The 12771-nt window shown below is 35.2% G+C and overlaps 2 protein-coding genes across 3 annotated transcripts; both read right to left on the bottom strand.

Annotated features, from left to right (window-relative positions):
• Nucleotides 1–1275, bottom strand: LOC21393806 (metalloendoproteinase 1). Its single transcript, XM_010093648.2, has one exon. It carries the CDS (start codon nucleotides 1217–1219, stop codon nucleotides 107–109), a length of 1113 nt encoding a protein of 370 aa, XP_010091950.1. The 5' UTR covers nucleotides 1220–1275; the 3' UTR covers nucleotides 1–106.
• Nucleotides 1276–5302: 4027 nt separating this feature from the next.
• On the bottom strand, nucleotides 5303–8363 carry LOC21393805 (protein NRT1/ PTR FAMILY 5.9). 2 transcript variants are annotated; one of them, XM_010093647.2, is made up of 4 exons: nucleotides 8073–8363; nucleotides 7637–7854; nucleotides 6503–7017; nucleotides 5303–6390 (listed from the first exon to the last, which is right to left on the bottom strand). In XM_010093647.2, the coding sequence occupies exons 1-4, from the start codon at nucleotides 8125–8127 to the stop codon at nucleotides 5553–5555; spliced, it is 1626 nt and encodes a 541-aa protein (XP_010091949.1). In that variant the 5' UTR covers nucleotides 8128–8363; the 3' UTR covers nucleotides 5303–5552. The 2 variants fall into 2 exon arrangements, with proteins under 2 accessions (XP_010091949.1, XP_024018489.1); XM_024162721.1 differs by having other exon boundaries at nucleotides 7637–7758.
• Between the last annotated feature and the right edge of the window lie 4408 nt (nucleotides 8364–12771).

Below are 12771 nucleotides of genomic sequence, written 5' to 3'. Positions count from 1 at the left end.
CATACACAAAAATAAAAATAATCAAGCAAATTAACGAATATAATTAATTGAGGACTTGATCTCCTGATCATCTTTTGGACTTTCGTCAACAATAATCAGGATCTTTTTAAACGACAACGTTGTATAGAGCATTAATCCCTTGAATATCATCCGCATTCAAACCCTTGGTGAGTCCCGAGCCAATCTGCGGATACATGATTGCTCCTTCAACCGAGCTGTGCAAGAGCCCTAGAATGTGCCCTATCTCATGCAAAGCCACCGTCTCCACGTCGAACGCGTCCGCGACCTCACCGATAGCCCAAGTCTCGTCGGCATCGAAGTGCAGCCTCCCGTCGGTCGGAGAGAACGCGTGAGCCAAGACCCCGCCGGCCCCGTCGAAAGCGTCGCCGTCACCGTGATCGCCGCGCTCAAAACTGACCCTGATATCGGCCTTCGTGTTGCCTTGGGCCCTGGAAAAGCTGAAGTGTGTGTTTGAAGCCCACGTCTGAAAGGCCCGGCCCACTGCTTCCACGTCTTCCGACAGCATCCCCTCTGCGAAGCTGTAGGTCAGGCTGTACTTGGAGGATGGCCACTTTGGTTTTCCGGAGAAGAAGGAGTAGTGGGAAACCGTTTGGAGATCATCGGTAGAGACATATTTTTGTCCGAGTAATTTCCTATGGACGTGGTTTTTAGTACTACTAGTTGTACTTTTTTTCTTCGAGCGCATTCTTGTGTCGTTATTTATGATATCTGCCACGGCACAACGAGGCATCATCATTTTGGACAAGGTTTGGGAGTCCAAGGTGCCGGTGGGTTTGAGGTTGTAGTTGGTTTGGTATGTTTTAATGGCGGCTTCCAAGAGATCATCGAAAGTACTATCATTGGCAGTACTAATATCGTTATTAATACTGTTGTCATTAAGAGAATGGCCGGTGATTTGGGTTTTGGTAATTTGTGTAGGGTTTAAGTAGCCAAAGTGTTGGAGGTACTTTTTTAGGTCACGAATGCCTTGGACTTTGTCACCCTTCTTAGATCCCTCAAGATGTTTGAGAAATCCAAAGGGTGATGAAGAAGTTGGTTTGTGATGACCATGATCATCATGATTGACTTCAACGTGTGAATGATGATCACCATGAGCTGAAAGGAAATCGAGAGAGCTGATGATCATGATCATGATGATCAGGATCAGTGTGTACTTGGTGAAAAGCGAATGGTGATGAAGAGAGAATTTAGAAGTCATGACTAGGCCGGGAAATATAATGCTAGCTAGCTACGTGATATGAATATGATTATAAGTAGAAGATCCCCCTTTTTTTTTTTTGGAGATGATTTTCTATGTGTTTTGATATGTAGATTCATTTTTACATGGGATATTTATAGTACAAACCCGATGAAGGAAATACTATTGTTCAGTTTACTTACAACGATGCGCCAATATTAAAACTTTCTTCGTAATTTCTTCACCATTCAGCATTTCACACTTGTTCTTTGTCCCACGTAATGAAATATTGACTTTCTAGCCTTCTAGGATTGGATCGAACTCCGAACTATGTGCAAAAGCAAAAAAGGCAACATCTTAACTACTTGGTACACTAAAATATTAAATAATAGATTCGTTTTTTAAACCCATGAAACTTGAACAAACAAAGACCCCTTATACTTCATTTTATGATTGTATATGTATCATTAATGTCGAGTATATACACTTAGTAATTTCCAATTAGGAATATTAATTCATAATAAATTCTACCGATATTATAGGATTATTAAGAGAGGTCCCGCCTGACCTTCGTCATTTGAAATTCCAAGAGTATAATGCATGAAGCAGCTCTCCCAGGCAATATATTAGTGGACGTTTGGTTCACGGATTCAGAATCATAATTCAAAATTATTTTCGATTTACGTGTGTTTTTTATGAGAAAAAACACTATAGCGAGTAATGAACAATAATTCGAACCATGATACGAATCCTCCTACCAAACACTCTCTTAGTTAAACTCTATATACAATCATATGTTAATATCAATAATAAAGCTTACAGTAATCCATGAGCAGTAGTTGCCATATATAAACTCATGATAATCATGAAAAATGGGGGCAAAAAAAAAAAATGTGTCAAGCGTGGCGATCGATTACTAACAGTATTTGCAGAAGAGTCAAGCAGTCGTTATGTTGAATTTCGCCATATTGAATTTCTACATCCGATACATATATGGCAAAATTCAACGGACAATTCAAAATTAGCTTTCTTTATATACTACTGTAGTACTTCTGCAATCCAAAACACGAGGAGAGACGTAGTTATATATCAAATAAACGTGGAAGATCTATATATCGTACTTTCTCATCTCCTTGATTATCGGAATATGTGTTACATAATAAATAAATAATGTCAAATTATGACAAGCAGGTGGGCCGAGTAATCTTTGTATCCTAGTACGTACAAACACGACATCAACATATGGATTCATTGCACGCAAACAAATCCAGCTAGGTATAAAGATAAACATTGGAGAATATTTTGTTAATTCTACTGTTAACCCTAAGAATATGGAAGCCCGATATTACTATGATTCGTATTTTGTGTGTATATATATATATATATATATAGGTTGGGTCAATATACTGAATCATACATTTTTTGACAACTATGTTCAAATAACGCCGACTTGAATTACCTAACAATTAGCTTTATCTTGAATTTATAAATTTGTTCGTTTTTCTTGAGCCTCTAAACTGCAAAATATATATGACATTTTACTCTCAATATATATAAGCCTATTATAGGCTTCGATCGGTTTGGGTTTGTCCTACGTCGTTTAATTAATAATGTGATTAAGTCTCATAATTAATTTTTATGATACATGGTTACCAAAAAAAAATTATGATTCATGTTTAGTCATATAATTGATTGAGTTGCATTCGCACTATTGGTCACCGTATATATTTAGAAGGCTTTTTTGCATAGGACCTTCCTTAACTTTTTACGATTGGCAATCTGATCGCTAAATTTTTTTTTTTAAAAAAAAAAATTGGCTTCTTAACGTTTCAAATCTTTTGCAATTGAAGTCCAATTAAAAATGTCCGTTAAATGTTGTACGGATTTAATCACGTGACTTTTCTTAGAGGTATTAGATGGTCATTTCAGAAGAAACATAACCTTTTTCAAAAAAAAAAAAAACTAGAAATTCGGTTCATCTCTCTGTTTCTCTCACTCTCACTCTCACTGATCACTCCACAATAAGTTAAAGAAAATAAAAAAAACCACCCGAATTTTAATAAAAATGAACCTAAATTCAAAAAGTAAAAAACCAAATCCAATTCTAAATATTCTTCTTCTCTTCCCCAGTAATTTAACTCAAATCCACTTTCTTTCTTTCATCATCTTCCCTCACTCCCCTCAAACTCCCTTTTTTTTTTTTTCTCTCCAACAACGACAATGAAACCGCCATGGCCATGAACAGAAGAAGAACAACTTTTCTTCCGTAATTTCTCTCAAATACACAATTTAAATTATGACTTAAATTATGAAATTAACACCTTGATCCTGGTATAATAAAATTCAAATGGATTCTTTATCTTCAAAAGTAAAATAAGACGGATGATAAATGAATGTACAACAGTGCAAGAGATAAAATTAAATGATTGATGGATTTTAATAATTAAAAAAAAGGTATAACATTAATAATTAAAAGGGATTACATTATTTTATAAATCAAATCAACATTAAAATAATAGTGTTTGGATACGAGAACCAGTGAAAATTATATCTAACAAAAATAGATTTTTTAAATCTTTATTAAAGAAATATTAATCATCGGAGATATCAGAAATTTTAAAAGAATCAAAATAAAGAGGTCTTTGTTTCTTTAACTTTTCGAAGGACCAAGGTTGTTCAAGGCCCGTTTAAACATGGGTCTTAACGTTTAGGCTTCTTCCTCAAGTCACAGTAGTGTTTGGAAAAATAGAAATAAAAAATGGAGAATGTATGAGGTGTTTGGTTGGAGGATTCAATCGTAATTTGAATCATGGTTTATGGTTCGCTATAGTGTTTTCTCTCATAAAAAAATACACGTAAATAAAAAATGGTTCTAATTACATGATTCTAATCCATGAACCAAATACTTTGAGAGTGCATGAGTCTAGATTTTTATCTCTTATTCTTGATAAATACCCTTTTATTGGAGTAATTATTTAATTAAAAAAGTTATAAATTAAGAGTAAATAATAAAAATATTGACTCGTGCATTTTTTAAGAGTATTTATCAAGATTATCAAATGGAAATGAAGTTAGCCCATGGCCACATTGAATCACTTTTGTTTTTTTGAGGCAATAACAATAATGATATTAATGTGTTTCATTTTTGCTATACTTAGCGTCACCCTTTATCCCAAAAAGAAAAAAAGTACATGATCAGGAGTTCTTATTCTTTAATATATTTTCATTGGTATACTATACATATACATAATAACACTGATGATTACGGAGAGAGAAGGCATATTGTCAATGTTGTAGGGTAAAAATTCCAAGCCTTAGTCTGAATATTAGATGGGACCCATGTGAATTAAATGAAGATATTTAATAATCGGAGATTGTTTTACCCTAAGCTGCCATGCCGAACGAAGGTTCCTTTAGGAGAAAGATGCAAGTAAAGCAGAAAATATACGAAGTCGGTTGATCTCTCCGAGTGGTCGAGGAAAACAAGAAGTCGACTGCATTGGTGATCATAAGCAGAGATGACTCAGAGAACCCTTAGGAAGTTGAGTCCACGCAGATTGAGAGAGATACGAGGCCTGTCCCGAGATTTGTGACTTGTAATTAAAATAAGCGAAATAAGAGCGGAAGTAAGTGAAAAAATCCTGCTGATTGACAGAAATCCCAACCAACCGGGGATATTATCCCAAAATATGAGAAAAATATCCCGAAATAAAATAAGAGGAATTATAGAGAGTACAAGGGAGTATATATGTAGAAATGACAAGTTCAGAAATACATTCTGTAATCTCATTTTTCATAACACAGTAAATTTTTTTCCTCTTCACATTGTTTGTAATTCTTAATTAAAGGGTGAACCACTATAAATCTGTGTATTCCTACTTTATAATTACTTTTTGATCTTTCTAAAACACTTACTAGATTGTTAAAATCACGTTAATCATCTTTAAATTTAAATTAATTAATTTCTATCGTCAACAGTCAACTTATATATCTATACTTTTCCTTGACAGTATCCATTGACTTTTTACATGTCATTAACAATAGTGTAGAAAGAACAAATTTTAAATTCCAGATATATTCAAGCAAACAGTGAAATTCCAGGTATTATTACAGTGGTAAGATATTTGCAACTCAATTATACTGCTTTAGTAAACAGAACTCAATAACATGTGGTTTCTGCAATCACAGTATTCTGTCTCAAGCTGACCACTATTGTTGTCGACGGAATATTCTTCACTTTTCAGTTCCCAAAACCAGCCAACTTTTTCTGCAGTCAGACCAAGCAATGTTTCTTTATCACAAAGGGGGGAAAATAAAATCTCTTATCAGAGAGAGAGAACAAGAAGAAGATTATTTACATTCGTTCATTTTCTAAATCCCTTCTACTTTTGTAGAATCTACACAAAATGGAATACAACAGAAGGCTAAGTGCACTTGTCAAGGCCAAAAACCAGTAGTACTTGTCTAGCCTAGCTTCACACATGTCATCAGAAAACCAGCTATTATTTCCCTTTGACTTGGTCAAGTCTTCCACAACAGTTATAAGAAGTGCACTGAGAAAGCTCCCAACTCCAAACACGCTATTGTATAGAGCAAAAGCCATTGTTCTCATCCTAACAGGAACTTCAGAATAGAAGAATTCTTGCATCCCAACGACAGTGAATATGTCAGAAATGCCTAAAAGGATGTACTGGGGCAGCAGCCAAAATATGCTAAGTGGGACTGTCTCTGAATGTGAGCCATGAATCTCAGCTTTTCTACTAATCTTTAGCCTCTGTGTTTCCACACCTGCTGCTGTGACCATTGCTATGATCGAAAGACACATCCCGGTTCCCATTCTTTGCATCACGCTGATACCCTTTTCGTTTCGGGTGACCAGACGTGTGACTGGGATCAGAACTCTGTCATATAAAGGCATCAGGAGAATTATAGACAGAGTGATGGCACTCTGAAGTGTGGCTGGTGGAATCTGGAAGCTGCTTCCGATGTTTCTCTTCATTGTCATACCTTGTTTGGTAAAGAAGGTTGTAGGCAGTTGGAAGATCACAGCAAACATTAGGAGCATTGTCCATATGGGAAAAAGCCGAAGTACTACTTTCGTGTTTTCGAGCATGTAATTAGTACTTGTCGGATTCTTGTCCAAGCCCTCTGTGCTACTCCAGTTTTGGCGACAAAGAGGTTTCTCTTCAAGCCTAGATAGACAGCCAAGCCAAAAGCTACCGTCACAAACTCAAGCATATTACCAATTAGGTTACCTTTCTTGATAAAAAAAAAAAAAATCCAACAAGAAACTAAAAGACTTACTCTAGCTCGACAATGTCGTCGACATTCGGTAATGCTATTCTGCAACTTAGTAACTTTGATGCAGTTGCTTTGATGCTGTGAATTATGCTTACAATAGGCTTACTATTGTTTCCCATACTTTCAACCTGTTTGTATATGTAAATCCTACTTCCAAACGAGAAAAAAACAACTGATACAACCATTGCCAGGGCGAGAATAGCAAATCCGAGAACCCAACCAAAAGTGTCTTGGATGTAGGACATGACCGTGACTCCCAAAAGACTTCCACTGCAGACACCAAAATACCACCATTGGAAGAACGAGCTCTTGATGTTAGACTTTTGCTCATCTTTGGTGCTAGGCAATTCCTCTTCTTCATCAAGTTGATCTGCTCCAAAGGCTTGTAGAGATGAGTTGTACCCTCCTTGGCCTAGAGAAATCACGCAGAGAGACCAGAAGAGAAAGGTGGTTGACCTTGTTCTGTTTGCAGGAGACCAGGCCCATGCTGATGCTGATGACGTCAACGCCACTAGCCCCTAGAAAAAAGGACCAAAAATCATGAACTATAAGAATTTGACAAATCCCAAGTTGCTAGCATATATATTATGGACATGACATAGGCACACACTAATTCTGGGCCATATCATTCACCCCCCCCAAAAAAAAATATCATGGCACGACTAAAAATACAAAATTACGTCAGGTTTGTAAAACCATTCTTGGAAAAAAAAAATAATAATAAATAAATAGATTGAAACTCATGAGTAAGCAGCACTAAATTATTGAGTGGTAAATTATTGACCACCCTTCTTTTGTATTTTTCCCCTTTCTGACATGGGTTTCAAACAGGTAGCCAACAGCAGTATCTCACCAGGGTATCTAGTCATAAAACTAAATATGTATGTATAATTAATAAAACTCAAGTTTACTATAGTTATGTCAAGCCTTAAACAGAAGTGTTAATTAAGTTGTACACCATTCTAAAGAGTGGGATTTAATCATACCACCTTCATGTAAACATTAGGCTTAAACTTTTCCACAAAAATTGTATGTTTATTGAACCATAATCAACGAGACCAATATCCGAAAACAGACTACAATTTTCAAAGTTTCATGGAAAAAGAAATAAAAAACATCGACAGAGTGATGACTTACCACAACGTAGAGGAAAGAAGAGGCCAATATAGTTGTATATCTATGCAAATAAGAGTCAGCAAAGGGTGCAATTAGGAGTGGCAACATTGATGTGAACCCACCCCAACTGTTTACAGTCTTGGCTGCAGATGAGTTGCTCATCTTCAAAACATCTGTTAGATAAGTCACTAAATTTGATGCCACTCCTTTGAATGCAAATCTCTCCATACCAGCAATCACTGTTAATTAATAAACCAAAATAATAATAATAATAATAGAACCAAGTTATTAATTAGCACCCAAAAACAAGGCTCCTTAGTCAATGGAGGAATTAAGAAAACTGATACTGATGGGATAACTATTAAGGAGGTCCCCTCCATTACTCTATCCTATTAAAAAAATAATTTTTTGTACTCAATTAAGCAAAAGAGGGAAATAAGAGTAGTGTAGTGTTTACCTATGAGGAGAATGCATGAGTAGCTAAGACCCTTTTCTCTCAGAACTCCAGCCATGAGAAAGAGAATGAAATATTCAAGTGATGAGCCAAGTTGGTGGGTGTAATTTGCAATGAAGAATCCAAAACAAGAAGGGAAAAAATATCAGATTCCAAAGACAGATTTTATTCTGTCAGCTGTGGGGAAAAGACCAGTAATATTTTTCCCTTCATGATCTCCACCAATAAACAACAGTAGTACTAGTCTTGATCTAGCATATTGTTGTTGTTCCCCACTGTTGGTTTGTTTCCTTTCCTTTCTCAGTCTTTGTAACAAACACGTCAAACAGGGTCTTGGATTTTATAGCTTTAATGGGACACTAGATAAGGCACTACTAATTAAAGCTCCTCCAACATTGCTTTGCATTGTCCAATTATTAAAAAAAAAATTGCTTTGCATTATTTGAAAAAAAAAAAAAAAAGAAGCTAAAACCTCCACTTTAGAATACTGGTTTGGATGGACATTTTTAATGGTGTCATTGCCAATCGACTTTATGTCAACATACTACAAAGCTTTAGTCCATGAATGATAATGAAAATAAAAGAATGAATCGTTTGTTAGATTGCTCTTTGTTGATGCACCTCCTGAAGTACTGCCACTTCACTGCCATGTGGCGTCCTCTTGACACGTAGGTGACTGTGACTGTGCCTGTGCCAACTAAGCCAAAAGATTCTTAGAGTGATATTATATGTTATTGTGAATTTTTTATTAGCAATAATATGGACAATACAAAAAAAAAACAATTCATAACAACTTATAAGAATATCAAAATATAGAAATAGTTACAATACGAATTCAACATTTCTATCAAATTTGAAAACCGAATTGTAAGGATGTTGAGGCACGTAAACCACTCTTTCTTTAAAACAGATTCGTCCTCTCTGGCGAGTACTTGAGGTAACGTTGGACGTCCGTCTCCTAGGATACAACAACAACAACAGTAGAACGACGCACAATTGGAACCGTCCGGCGAACTAGAACTGCACTTTTCCTCTATCACCAAAACACTATACAAAAGAATTGCAAGAAGAACTCAGAAAAACAAGAGGAAGAACTCGAGAGAGAGGTGAAGAGTGCTCTGTGCAAGTGTGTATTCCTTCATGTGTTACAAGCCTTATATAGGCTCTTGAGAAAGGGGTTTCAAAACGAGGAATTATGGGACTTAATCACCCAATTATGATCCATTCTTTATGGTGCAAAACCGTGCTCCTTCCTTTGAGATGAATCCGGCCACAAACCATAGGTAGGTTTGGATTTTAAGAAGAAAAAAACCGAAGCCATTAAGTTGGCCATTATCTCACAATTAAGCTAAGCCATTAAGCCCCTTTAATCATCATTATGCAAAAACGGTTTTGGCTGAACGTGGAAGGTTTTGTGCCGAACCAAAAAATAAAAAACGCAAAGCAAAGCTCGCACAAAGCGGATTTTTCGGTTCGGCATTCGTGTCCGCAAGCGCACACATTGGGCCCTTAACCCGCCAGGACTGTGATTTACACCACCCTCTCGCGACGCAACGGAGAATGCAAATCCATTAAGACCCATCCCAAAATTCAATTGACCCCCTTCTAAAATGGGCCTCAAAATGAGTCTTTAATATAGCTTAACAAGCCATTTTCCAACATTTTTCTCGTTCTCAAAGTTAGAACCGTAAGTCAAATTAACAGTTACATTAGTGAACAGAACCATAAATGATTTTCCTACTATGAAACTGAAGAAAACTTGAAAATCATAAACCTTTGAGAAAAAAAAAAACTGACAAAAATTCTCGATTTCTAATCAGAGTCATCACTTTGACCCGGGTCAATTATTATATGAGAATCTAGTCACCACGAGGAAATTAAAAGCAGAAAAATTCCTTGTCTGATTTTAGCCAAGATCAGAAAATTCCTTAAAAACTAGTTTTTTTCCCCACATAAACATATATAGCAATAAGACATTGTTGAGTCATGTCACATAATTTCAAGAGATATATATATATATATATATATATGAATATGAGAGTAGGAATTCATGAATCTCACGTACCCACTAGTAAAAAACCACTTTTGGATATTTGAGTCCATTAACCTCCATTAAAGAGCCTTTTTTGGCCTAGAAAACTTCACGTAATTATAGACCCCATGATGATCAGTTTGGTTTTTTTTTTACTTTTTAGTTATCGTGCCGTGTCAACATTGTGTAAATATTGATCAGGTAATTAAGCGTTATCTTTTTTTTTTTTGTCTGCTCCAACCCCCATAAAAAGTTGGTGCTTGCTGACTGAATAAACTGAAATTGGACTCGTATATATACATTGGTTTTTCTCTGATACGTTACGCTGGCGAACAAAAAACACCATATATATATATATATATATGCAGATATAAATATATATGCTAAATGACAAACTGTTCAGAGTGGCTAAGAAGAAGGCCAAAAACGTACGAAGGGCACAAACACACACACAATTTACACATGCAAACACACAAACAACACGCAGACTTTAAAAAAGATCACTAGGAGTGATTTACAGTGCTGGCTGACGAGGACTTTTTTTTTTGGGACCAACTATGAAGAAGAAACGGAAAAAAAAAAAAAACCAAAAACCAAAAACTAATGTCAGTATATAATTAGCAATTAGCCGCAAGTGAAGTGTTTAAATGGACAAACGGTGATCGTAGACTAGAAGGGGATAATTATAGCTGGCTTTTTGGTGCTTGGGAAAGTAAGCAGATAATGTACGTAGCAGCCCCCACTTTGGTGGTTCCCTGAGACGGATTGCACTAATTAATCTTGGTCTTAAAATGGGCACCACCACTAATGAGCTTGTTGGCATTTGGCAAGAAAGAAAACAGTTTCGATGTCTAAAGATATATATATATATATATATATACATATTATTGTTAAGATCACTCACGTTTCTTGTGTAGATTCATTGGTCATGTGGCTGAAAATATGCATATATATATATATAATCTTCAGCCACATGACCAATGAATCTACACAAGAAACGTGAGTGATCTTAACAATAATATGTTTATATATATATATATATATATCTTCAGCCACATGACCAATGAATCTACACAAGAAACGTGAGTGATCTTAACAATAATATGTTTATATATATATATATATATATCTTCAGCCACATGACCAATGAATCTACACCAGAAACGTGAGTGATCTTAACAATAATATGTTTATATATATATATATATATATGCATATCTTCAGCCACATGACCAATGAATCTACACAAGAAACGTTAGTGATCTTAACAATAATATGTTTTCTTTAACTTTGCTAGGTGTGACTATCCAAATCCCACCTCATGAAGCTAGCATTTAACAATGAGACTTTGGCAAACCAAGAGTACTTTCAGCATAGGGCTCTTTACTCAAATAACTCAAAATTATGGCTTGAATTGGCTTACACCATGGGCCAACAAAAAATATTTAGAGAAAATGTAACGCCATATCATATATTATTATATTTATTGATACCGAATACATACTTTTAAGATACCGAACAATAATCGTCGTGATACTAATGATTTAATGACGAGATCTACCGTGGTACCGATTGATTGCCGCCAAGTGTGACTATCCGAATTCCCCTTCAAGTGTATGTTGAGAGAGTATATATTTATGAGCATTTCAATATGAGGCTAACAATTCCAAATTAAAGTACTTTCAGCTTATCATTATACTTTTTAAAAGAAGTAATTTTTATTCAAAAGTTTATTACCCAACAACTCATGTGTGATTATTATTTTCATGTGCATCAGAATTGTGACAAATACGGACCCTCTGGCCTTGCTTATAAAGCGTGCATCTAAGTAAAATCTAAAGTCTAACGTCCCTTCAAAAGTCAAAAGATACACATTGGAAACAAAGGTCATGAGTACCATTTAGAAGACGTTTTACCAATCCAAAATTACGTCCAGTAGTCTTTTATTTTTAGGAAGTGAGTGGTTTTTACAATTTTTTTGTTAACTTAGAGGTGGAGAATTAAAATTTTAGATCTTTTCAATATGAATTTATACTCAAGACGGATATTCATGAAGAATTTACAAAATCTCACTTTCAAAAAAAAAAAAAAAAAAAAAAAAAAAAAAAAACACAGGTGGAAATTGGAAATGATATTTTTGGGGCATATACAAACATTTTCTACTGTTGTAACTTCCCCTATAGACTGGGCTGTCATTGAAATTATTTGGCTCATGATCCTCTATCATTTCCTATATATGTCTACGTAGTTGTTCCCCAGTACTAGTTTATTGCACAGTTTTTTTTTTTGTTTTTTTTGTTTTGATAATTTAGTTTATTGCTCAGTTGACACGTAAGGAACAACACTATAGTATGAGTGCGCCAACTTGAAGCACATCAAAACACTTAATCTTATGCGTCCATCAAAATTAGTTTATTACAACTATATGATTGATCTTAGATTAATCCATTTGAATGTCGATAGTTTACTAAGATTTCATGATTCATGAAGCTAAATATCCCATAATTTCAAACTCAGGCCACCATTAAGTTATGCTGTTGACGATCATGATTCACTTTCAAAAAGAAGTATATTCTTGATAATGCTCAAAGCTGGCTATTCAACACATAGAACATGCAAAAACACAATATAGCAAGTTGACAATCTATTGCTTCAGTTCTAGCAAAAGAC

The sequence above is a fragment of the Morus notabilis genome, unplaced genomic scaffold (genome assembly GCF_000414095.1).
Source record: "Morus notabilis unplaced genomic scaffold, ASM41409v2 Scaffold1242, whole genome shotgun sequence".
Lineage (NCBI taxonomy): Eukaryota > Viridiplantae > Streptophyta > Magnoliopsida > Rosales > Moraceae > Morus > Morus notabilis.
This window is presented reverse-complemented; position numbering and strand designations above follow the sequence as displayed.

Bases quoted from the DNA above. Each gene is read 5' to 3' on its own strand.
- LOC21393806 (XM_010093648.2), bottom strand. From the start codon at position 1,219: ATGACTTCTAAATTCTCTCTTCATCACCATTCGCTTTTCACCAAGTAC.
- LOC21393805 (XM_010093647.2), bottom strand. From the start codon at position 8,127: ATGGCTGGAGTTCTGAGAGAAAAGGGTCTTAGCTACTCATGCATTCTC. The intron at 7,018-7,636 runs GTAAGTCATCAC...CCTTTTTTCTAG, and splicing joins CTTCTTTCCTCTACGTTGTG to GGGCTAGTGGCGTTGACGTC. The intron at 6,391-6,502 runs GTAAGTCTTTTA...CTGTCTATCTAG, and splicing joins GACGACATTGTCGAGCTAGA to GCTTGAAGAGAAACCTCTTT.